Source organism: Coffea arabica, chromosome 8e, assembly GCF_036785885.1.
Source record: "Coffea arabica cultivar ET-39 chromosome 8e, Coffea Arabica ET-39 HiFi, whole genome shotgun sequence".
NCBI lineage: Eukaryota > Viridiplantae > Streptophyta > Magnoliopsida > Gentianales > Rubiaceae > Coffea > Coffea arabica.
In genome coordinates, this window is record NC_092324.1 from 33,261,847 (window position 1) to 33,272,985 (window position 11,139).

Consider the following 11,139-nt stretch of genomic DNA (forward strand, 5'->3'; position numbering starts at 1 on the left):
AATTGTCATGGCCTGTTACTCGAGATTCTAGATTATTTAATTAATTTCCTAACGCTAGCGATGTACAGTGCTCAAATAAGATTATTTTCTTCTTGGGACCTTCTATTTTTTTTTTTCATTATGTGGGAGTTAGAATTAATTCCTATTTATCTACTTCTATCTTTGTGGGGAGGAAAGAAACTTCCGTACTCGGGACAGACTCACTTAAGATTCGGACAGCAGATATGGTGACTGTCCAGAGAAGGGATGGGAGATTAAGACTGCAGATATGGTTCCTGGGACAAAGAAGGTCCTTAAGAAATGGGTTGCTGCCATTCTGGAACCAGTGGAAGAAAGTTTAGCAGAGGAGAATGGTGATGTATTAAAAGAAAATGAAGAGAACCCTTCAGATGCAAAGGACCTTTCCGCAATTGTTGTGCCAAAACTTCCCTTCTCTTATGGCATGACGTATCTTCCAATATGGAAGTCTTTTAAAGAGCATATATTAGATCAAAAGGGTTTTTTTTTTTGGTTGTTTGTCGAATTTTATGTATTTATTCATTTCTTTTAAGTATGAGCATTGAAAAAGGTCTCCAGTAATTAACATAACTTGACTGTTGCTAAATAAGCAAGTGCTTAATTGACAATCTATCTTTTGCTATCAGTGGAACATGTAAGCTTATGGATGCATTGTGTACTTTGGTAGCCTAATTTGTACAGCCAGGGCAATTCTCCGTACTCTTGTCTTGATCTATATTCTGAGTTCATTTGACTTTAGAATATCAAAAAAAAAAAAAATCATGACAATGACTCTTCTAATCCATTTTTGACGTACATCTACTTCCCAATTCCTAATAATGACAACATATTTCCATAATACAGTGCACACTCTTTGTTCTTGGCTTTTCAGTGCAGAAGAAAGGTTTTGATTTTCTACTTCTCATTCTATTCTGGAGCACGATGATGAAAATGATTATAAAATAAACTCAAGTATATTGATCATTTGGGATGGCTATTACGTGTATTCAAGTCTGTTTGTGTTACAAAAGTTTTTGGAAAATAGTCTTCCTCTTGAAACCTATTATTGGTTCTAAAAATACTAAAGGTGATCAATATTGCTAGTTGACCCCAAAAAAATGATAAAAGAGGATAGTCAATTTGGCGTGTAAAAAGAGGATAATCATTCATATCCCCAGCCAACACCCAATTCTTTCCCCATAAAACCTTCCTTTTTGTGATGATTTTCCATTGTTTTCCTCTTACTGCCTTATTACTACTGGCATAACCGCATATGAGCCACCACTGAGCCTTCCCATATGTCCCTTTGATCTGCAATTCTATAGTAAAATCAGTAAATAAAACTTTTCCTATTGAAAGCTCTTTCTTCCACATAACTGTCAACCTCCTGATTTACCAATTGGGTCCACAACAAAAAGCTTATCATACCTCAGTTTCATCATTACTTTGTTCATAAAGCATTTCTTATTTTTAGTTTCTGACAGAACACCACCTCTGGAGAGTGGAGATTTATAATCTCCTTGAATTGGGGAACTGTCAAGGGGCTCCCAGCACCTCGACAGTTCCACACCAGAGCCTTCATAAAGATCTTGGAGCCCCATTTAGGTTGGGCTCCACCACCTTCAGCATTGTAATTTCTTCAAATTCCATAGCCATTATTTCACCCCTTTTCTGTCCGCCTTCCAACACCTCATCATTTTCCTTCCTAGCGTTACCAGCTTGCTTCCTCTTAGTAATTCTTTTTTGGAGATCCACTCCAGTATTCTGCTCACTGAGAGGCTTCCTTTTGCCTATCTCTTGAATCAACCTTCTCCACCCTTTACTCGCCTTGTATTTACCTGCGAGCTGTTGCCTTCCAGTCTTAATGTTCTTGAGACCTTCAGTTTCAACCTTAACCTCTGTCAGTTCACTTCCCTTACTATTTCCTTTCATACTGCTATCAATCCACATCAAATCACAATCCTCTAAACCCCTCTCCCCCTCAACAGCAATATCTTGTACCACTCCCTCTAGGTTCCTCATATTCACACCTTTCCTCAGTAACCCATTTTTACTCCAAGAATCCTTATCCTGCAGTTCATCACACTTTTCCCCCACTCCCTCGCCCTCAGAACCTGTTTGTTGCATAATTTCTCCCCCAAATTTCCTATTCAGCACCTCAAGCTCCTTGAAAGTCCCCTCCTTCTCCCTAGATATATTATCCTTTAAAACCTTATCCCTTCCATCAGATTGCCAAGTCAGCAGTAACTGCTTGTTACCTTCCTTCATTTCCTTTACTATGCCCTGTTCCTCTCTATCATTTGATTCAGAGAATCCAGAGCTATTAAATCTCTTCCCTGGACTTCTGGATGAGCTAGCTGTAATTGATCGGTTCTTTTTGACAAACTCCAGAGACTTCAGCAGATGAAATATATCAATAACACTCCGTGTAGGCATTATCAACAATGAACAAAACAAAACAAATCATAGTTCCGAGTGAATTTTTTGGTACAATAGAAATCTTGATATGGGTAAATGTTTTATATTTTTCGCAAAAAAATTCACTATAATTTACTTTGTTCTGTTAACTATGATACTTCAAATTAAAGCAGCAAATACAAAGTAGCCGTAATATATTGTATTTTTGTCCGATTCTTTTTTGTTCATTTTTTGATTACATATATTAATATTATATTTACAAAAAAAATATAGATTTAGTGAGCTGAATCAACTCAATTTTCTCAACTTCTAGTACGATTAGGGGTGACAATCGGGTCCAAATCGGAGTGACAGGTCGGGTTGAGACCTGAGTATAACAGAAAACCCACTGATCTGAACTTGATCCACCAAGCCGAAACAAGTCAAGATACTTGACACGAACTCGAAAAGTTCTAATTGACGGGGCGACCTGACCCAAAACTTAATTTTAATTTATTAATTTATCACTGTAATTTCTAATAAAACCAATTTCGGCGGATTTTTGGGCTTGGCACTTTGCTGGTAAATTCATATTCTCATACCATAAATCTCATACCATAATTCATATTCGAAACAGGAAAGAAATCTCAGAGAAAAATATCTAACAAGTGCTGCGGATATTTGGGCTTGGCACATTGCTGGTAAATTCATATTCTCATACCATAAATTGTTATTTTTATCAATCTATTGAAGCTTTTGCAGTATAAAGCAATATTTTAGTAGTCTTACTTATATGCATAAAAGAAATCTACTGCCAATTTTTTGAAAGATGGGATTTTCCAGTATATGCTTTTTATATGAGGCTGAATTTTCTTGGTGAGTTAATCCAATTATATGGCTCATGGTTGCTCTTTTAGATGCTAGAAATATCGGTAGGGATTTAGATCTTTAAGAAGCAAAAATAGGGAAAGCATGCTTTCTCCCCCTTTAAAAACTGTCTCTGAAAAATATTTGACAGAGCGGAATGGATTTTGTGGTTTTGGATGACTATTCTATATGGGATGAGAACTAGAGCAGGGAATTCAGTTGGAGCAATATATTGAGTTTTGAGCATGATTGTCATGTGGGATTTGATTATTGGTTTTTCCTGCTGATCAGGTTTTATAGTTATAGTTTTGACAAAATGGTTATTACCTTTTGATACTATAGGTGATTAGCTGATTAGTCTTACATCTGATTTTTCTGTTCTTTTAGCATAGGTAATTGTGTAGAATGCACGTTGAATTTGTCACCATTTGATAATAATAACAATTGGATTGGTGAGAAACAGGGTCTGGTGATTGTTGTTGTGGGAAATGCAACATCTGCATTTCGTTTAAAACCTGACCCTGTTTTCCTTCTCGTTCCAATTGGTTAAAGTATTATGAAATCTCTTAGTGCTGTACCTGAGATTGAATATAGTAAGACTTTGTTGCTTCATTAACTCACAGTGATTGAACACGTCTTTCGTTGATAATTTAGATCACCTAGCACCAGTTTTTTGTTCAAGAAATATGTTCTCTCAATTGGGTTATGCTTGTAAATTATTTAACTTCAATTTAGGAAAATATTTGTCATCCTTCTTTATGTGATTCTGGCTCATGTGTACACAGAGATGGCTGAAGAACAAGCAAAGGTGGTCCCAGAGTCAGTTCTGAAGAAGCAGAAGAGAAATGAAGAATGGGCCTTGGCCAAGAAGCAGGAACTTGATGCTGCTAAGAAGAAGAATCTTGCTAATCGCAAGCTCATCTACAACAGAGCAAAGCAATATGCTAAGGAGTACGAGGAGCAGGTGACTGCTTATTTTAGCTTATAGTCATGTTTAAACTTCTACAGCTGATTCTTGGGAAGTATTGACATCAATCAAAAAACGTATGATTTGTGATGTAGCAAAAGGAGCTCATCAAATTGAAGCGTGAGGCAAGGTTGAAAGGAGGTTTCTATGTCAACCCAGAAGCTAAGCTGCTCTTTATTGTGCGCATCCGAGGGTATGTCATAAAGAATCTTTTTAACTGGTGATCAAGGTTGCTTAGTTTGCTTATACATGGGTAACAGTTCATGTACTTGGTTTTTTCAGTATCAATGCCATGCATCCAAGGACCAAGAAGATATTGCAGCTTTTACGTCTAAGACAGGTGATTCCCATGTTTAGATTTTCTGACTAGGAGTAATGTTCTTTTTACCAATTGTAGACTGAGTTGTAAGATCATACTACTTCTTGGAGTATTTTGACGGTTAACATCTGTTATTTTGTTCCACTGCCTGACTGATGGAGATCCTTCTATGCTCACGCATCTTCCCTTACAGTCATGTTAGCTGGTTATAGGTGGGAGGCTTGAAGGTGTCTTAGTTTTGTATCAGTTTAATTGCATTTGAACTTCATTGAAGTTTAATCACCTGAATTCGGATTTAGTGGGAGAGAGTTTTTTATGGGGAATTTGTCAGCTCATTTGGTTAAGATTGCTATCAACTTCTTTTTTCCTACTAACGGTCTCTTGATTTCAAATAGCATATTATAAGCTTTATAGGTCTATTGTTGTTACCTTAATTTGTCAAGGTTTTGTATGTGATAATTGTTATGATGATGACACCATTATAGTCCAATACTATTAAACACTGATAAGAAGTAGAGGATGTGTTTGAGAAATGACTGTGCAAAGGGTGAATAGATGGGATGTTTATGCCTGTGCATGTCCATGCATATGTCATAGATGAATTTCTCTATTTAGTTTCTTCTCTTTGTTCTATTGAGCTAAGTACATGATCCTTTTATCTATTCTCCTTGCTTTTAATGTTTCTTTTTTAATGTTTTCTTCAATTGCAGATATTCAATGGTGTATTCTTAAAGGTTAACAAGGCAACACTCAACATGCTTCACCGAGTTGAGCCATATGTGGCATATGGGTGAGGACCTGATTGATAGTATCCTTTGTTGAGCTCTTTGTTGTTCTGAGAGCATTTGACATTAAAATTGCTTTTCCCTGTTCTCAGGTACCCCAATTTGAAGACTCTTAAGGAACTGATTTACAAGAGGGGTTACGGGAAGGCAAACAAGCAGAGGATCGCATTGACTGACAACTCAATCATTGAACAGGTATTTTCTTGCTAGAATTGCGACTTCTTGAGTTACATTATGTTGATTTACTGAGCTTTTATCACATTTGCCTTTACCTGACAGACTCTGGGCAAGCATGGTATTATCTGCATTGAAGACCTTGTTCATGAGATCATGACAGTTGGACCTCATTTCAAGGAGGCTAACAATTTCCTCTGGCCATTCAAGCTTAAGGCTCCTCTTGGTGGCTTGAAGAAGAAGAGAAATCACTATGTTGAGGGAGGAGATGCTGGAAACCGTGAAGTAATTATCAATGAACTTATCAGGAGAATGAACTAGATTTCTATTAAATGGTGCCTTTTTGCAATTTTGGAGGTTCTGCGATAGTGAACTCTTTAAGTTTCTTGGTGATTCCTTTTTCAGACATGCAGTTACGCATTATGTTCAGAACAAAATTCTACATTTTATCCGCTGGACTTAGCATATTCAAGTAACTTATTCCATATTTTCTGCTAGCGTATTATGATTCGGTTTCTAGGCTATTTCCGTTTGTGAGCCACATTTGTCTTACAGGCTGTGTCAGGTGGTTGCTGTATTATGCTTTCTGCAAGTATTTTTCTCTATGAAATTTACTTCGTGTTGGCTTTAGTCATATGCATGATTCTTTCTGCTCGACTGTTTTTGCTAGGAATTTTGTTGTTTCATATTTTGTAACCTTGTTTGCCAGTCATCTTTTCTGCTCTCTCTTAGCTCCGTGGCACTCTGGAATCCCTGAGAATGGCTTTTGGCATTTAATTGTCAAATTGTTGATTTAATATCGAGTGCATTTTGCAATTTAAGGACCAGTGAAAGTGTTCCAAGACAAATTGCTTTCTTTCTCTGTTTTTCTTGGAAATGAGACTGATTTCTATCATTAAAGAGTTATATACTGGATCACTAACCTTGGTTCACCTAGGGAAGAGGCTACAAGGAAAAGGAAAATTGAAGGGGTCAAATCATTTTGATTGATTTCCCAAAGTTCATCCTTGCAAGGATAATAACAATAGAGAAAGGTTTAGGGTCAACATGGAAATGGTGTTGAATTGCATCACCAGTACTATGACTAAGGCAGCACTCTTTTCAACTTTTATTTTGGTCTTTTCATATCTTTTATTGAAAGACATGTCCGCTAACATTCTGGATAAGTCATAAATACTGGTATACAGAATATAGAGCAAGAGCTATTCGTTTATCCATGTATAAATTGAAGGTAAATGAAGGTATTATTGATTTTGTTCTTATATTGGATCATTCTATTAAATTACTATTTAAATATAAATTTTTAATTGCAATTCTGGTTGCGTATTCAATTTATGCAATTAATAAGTGAGACAAGACAGACAAACAATGAACTATCCAATTAGTAAATGAGAGGGTGCATTGTCTCATGCATCACTATATTGTGAAGTCTTGTTCATTATGTGGGCCTGGGCCTGGGCCAGGAGTAATATAGTAGGTGAACTTGTTTCTCTTGACCTCTATTGGTTCCTGAGAACTGAGCCACTGCTCGTGATTTAACAAGAAAATTAAAAAGAAATATTGATGCGGCAATCAGTTGAAGAATGTAGTTTCTATATTTTAACTCTTAATTCTTACGGGACTATTGTCGTCTCGTGATTGGGCTCTTTAGTTCAATTGGGCCAGACAATTTAATTAGCAAAAGCAAATTGTGAAAAAACTTGCAATACAAATAGGCAAATCTCAAATACTAGTTTTTCAACTGCACTTCAGCCATCTTGTTTATCATATAGTCTTTTACTATAGAAATTAAGATAGTGGAAGTGTGATTACAAAATAATGGAGTGCAATTAACGTTTCGTTACAGATAATTGAAACAAATTTTCAAGAATGAAAAATTTGTTAAAATTGTTAGACGGCAGAAAATGCATAACCTAGTTGGAAAACGTACCAAACTTTCTTGAGATGCACTACTAGTTTCTTGAGAAGTACCATTTTGTTTGGATAAGAGTTTATTTGGATGATTTATTTGAGATATTTACTGTAGCACTTTTTGTGATGTGATGTATGTGAGATAAAAAGGTGATTGGGATTTGTGAGGCAAATTTTTTTTTTTTTTCCAAATTCTCTTTGTCCAAACAAATTGTTAAAAAAAATAGTTTTGTGCATTCAAATAGAATGATTTGTACATTGGCCAAAAGTTTTCTCAAGCAAATTATGTGGCCCTTGATTAAGGATGGCAATTGAAACGGGTGCCTGTAGGGGGTAGGGTGGGGTGGGGGGAATTTTTTCCCCTCATTAAGAAACGGGGCAGTGGAGTATACTCCCGCCCTGCCACCCGTTAAATATACATATATGTATATATATAATAGTTAGTTTAATTAATTACAAATTTATAATAATATTATTATTAGTTATAAGTATTATTAATGCATATTAGTATACGTAATATAATTGATATTATCAATTATACTAATACTTATACATGTTTACTAATAAAAATTATTAATTAGTTATATTAAATTTACTAATACATTTATACTAAATTCCTAATTACATTTAATACAATAGCACTTTTTTCCTCAAAATAATCAATAATCACTTAGTGATTGTATTTATTTCAAAAGTGAAAATTTGATTACTTTAGTTGTATTTGTTTTATCATGTTATATTGTATTCAATTAGTTTCTATTTGATTATTTTTATGGATTTTAATTATGAAATTACAATAGATAATGATTTGATAATGTGTTAGTATTTTAGTACTTAATTATTTGCTAAAATTTAACTACAGTCAAATTATATGACAAGGCAGGGGGGAGTAGTCGCAGTGGGGCCGCCCACGTTGCCATTCCTACCCTTGATGAGGGATTCTTAAATGCTTGCTTTTCAGATATGCGAGAGGCCAAAATTGAAACTTAGCATCCAATAAAACAAAAAAAAAAAAAAGAAATTGAAAATTGGCACAGCGGAATCTCGAGGTATATGTTTTTCTCCACCAACTAATAAGGGGTTTCATCTGCTTGCACATATAATCAATGCAAACATCGTGTTGGGTAAAAATTCATAAGGTTTCACTTGGCAAAATGATTATGATATAATTACCAGAACATTTGAAACTTGGCGTTGCTACACACACACACACACACACACACACACTCTCTCTCTCTCTCTCTCTGTGGTAAAAATTAGAATTTTCTACTATTACCCAAGATAATATAAAGACTTTATCTTAATTTGGGCCCTAAACATAAAAGTGGGACGCCTCAATCTCCCAAGTATAAAATCTATACCACTTAAATAAAATAATTCCATTTTAGTCCATAAAATATAAAATCTATCCTACTTTAAACACTAAAATATATATAAAATTTTATATTTCAGGGACTACAAGGAATAGGTTACATTGAAGTGAGAAGGATATTATAATTTAGGAACTAAAGTGTCATACTTCAAAATTTGGGGATCAAAATGAAAATTTAGAATATTTAAAAGGTGCAACATATAATTAACCCTAATGCAAAACCAATGCTTATACTAGGGCTGACCAGGGCTACCCGTCTTTTAACTGTGACAATTAAATCATCTTTGTAGCATTTTCTATGTCAGTAAAGAATATATCCTCGGATGGAAAACATGAATATGACAAGTATCGTGACGTCCCAAAATCTTTCACTTTAATGTGCATTCATTAACATTCTTTCACGTGGAAGTGGGACAGAACAGTTATCAGAATAATCGTTCCTTAGTAGTTAATGGTCAAAATTGACTAAAAGGAAAATGTAACATTCAAATCACTATATGTACATTATTTTTAACGTTATGTGTAAGATCGATGAAAATTTATTCTATAATAATTTTTTTTATTAAAAGTAAGTTACAACATGAGAATGAGAAAAAGTAAATTATATCTTGTAGAATTGGATAAAAATATGCACAAACGGTTGTGCCCCATTTCCCTTTACGTTACCTTTGATTGATTTTGCCTTGTTTGCAGAGGACATTTGTGAACTTTTGGACGGCAACACATACTTATCTTGTCCCATGATGTACGCAACCTCTGACGTTTCATTTACATTATTCTCCTAAAAGCCCATTTATGTAATTTTGGCGAAATGGAGAAGAAAAGTAGAAAAAATATGGGATAATTACATTTACTTCCCTTGAGGTTTGACCAAATAACGAATCGATCCCTGAGATTTGACCAAATAACAAATTACTCTCCCATGCTAAGTTTGTCAGTTATATGGAATGGAAATAGCCAAAAGTCTAAACAACCCTTATTGATTTTCATCAAATTTTAAAGACATAAAAATAGAAAGGGAAAATCGTCCAAAACGTCCCTCACATTTTGTAAAATAACTTTTTTCGTCCCTCACTTTTAAAAGTGTAATTTTATGTCCCTTACATATTCACATTGGTCAAATTTAGTCCCTAACTAGGTTTCCGATCATTTTTTGGCCGGAATCCATCACGTGCAAGGCACGTGATCATTTTTTAAGGGTAAATTTGTCAAATTATATTTTACATAATCTAATCTATAGCCCTCCACATTTTATAAAACAAATTTTTTCGTCCCTCACATTTTATAAAATGATTTTTTCATCCCTCACATTTCACAAAATAAATTTCTCCATCCCTCACATTTCAAAAAATGAATATTTCCATCCCTCACTAATTATGTGTGTGAGGAAAACTCTAAAAAAAATATGTATGTGTGTGAATACATTTTGTTTAAACACATGTATATGTCTATTTGATTTTGCTTAATAATACGAATAGCATAAATATATGTATGTGTCTATTTGATTTCACTTAACAATACGAATACCATATATTATACGTGATCATTTGATTTCATCTGGTATTAGCTAGTAAAAAATCTTGCATTTATTGTCAAGTTGGCCAATAAAGCTATTTTCGGTCAAAATACAATAAGAATATGCAAATTAAGGTTCTATTGGTAAATATTAGTCATAATCATACAAAAAGAGAAGATAGCCCACAAGTTGGGCCCAATTACATACATGTGTTTATGCTATTATTATTAAGCAAAATCAAATAGACATATACATGTGTTTAAAAAAAATGTATTCACACACATAATTAGTGAGAAATGAAAATTTCATTTTTTGAAATGTAAGGGATGGAGAAATTCATTTTGTGAAATGTGAGGGATGAAAAAAATTATTTTATAAAATGTGAGGAACGAAAAAATTTATTTTATAAAATGTGGAGGACTATAAATCAGATTATGTAAAATATAATTTGACAAATTTACCCTTCAAAAATGATCACGTGCCTTGCACATGATGGATTCCGGCCAAAAAATGATCGGAAACCTAGTTAGGGACTAAATTTGACCGATGTGAATATGTAAGGGACATAAAATTACACTTTTAAAAGTGAGGGACGAAAAAAGTTATTTTACAAAATGTGAGGGACGTTTTGGACGATTTTCCCAAATAGAAATAAGTACTTACCATTTTAGCCTTTAAGCGGGAAACAATACAGACAGCGACTTTATCATTTCCACCCCCACAATCCCAACGTCAGATTATCATACTGCACTCTCACTCTTCTTGAACTCTCTTTCCATGAAATCCTATCTTTCTATGGTTGCTTAATCCTTAAATCACTAAGATAAAACCAAG

General features: G+C 34.3%; 1 protein-coding gene across 1 annotated transcript; it reads left to right on the plus strand.

Moving 5' to 3' along the window:
* The first annotated feature begins 2,945 nt into the window (after window positions 1-2,945).
* LOC140013072 (large ribosomal subunit protein uL30w-like) lies at window positions 2,946-5,955 on the plus strand. Its single transcript, XM_072062107.1, has 7 exons — window positions 2,946-2,976; window positions 4,047-4,225; window positions 4,324-4,421; window positions 4,511-4,568; window positions 5,258-5,337; window positions 5,425-5,527; window positions 5,612-5,955. The coding sequence occupies exons 2-7, from the start codon at window positions 4,049-4,051 to the stop codon at window positions 5,825-5,827; spliced, it is 732 nt and encodes a 243-aa protein (XP_071918208.1). The 5' UTR covers window positions 2,946-2,976; window positions 4,047-4,048; the 3' UTR covers window positions 5,828-5,955.
* Window positions 5,956-11,139: the final 5,184 nt, after the last annotated feature.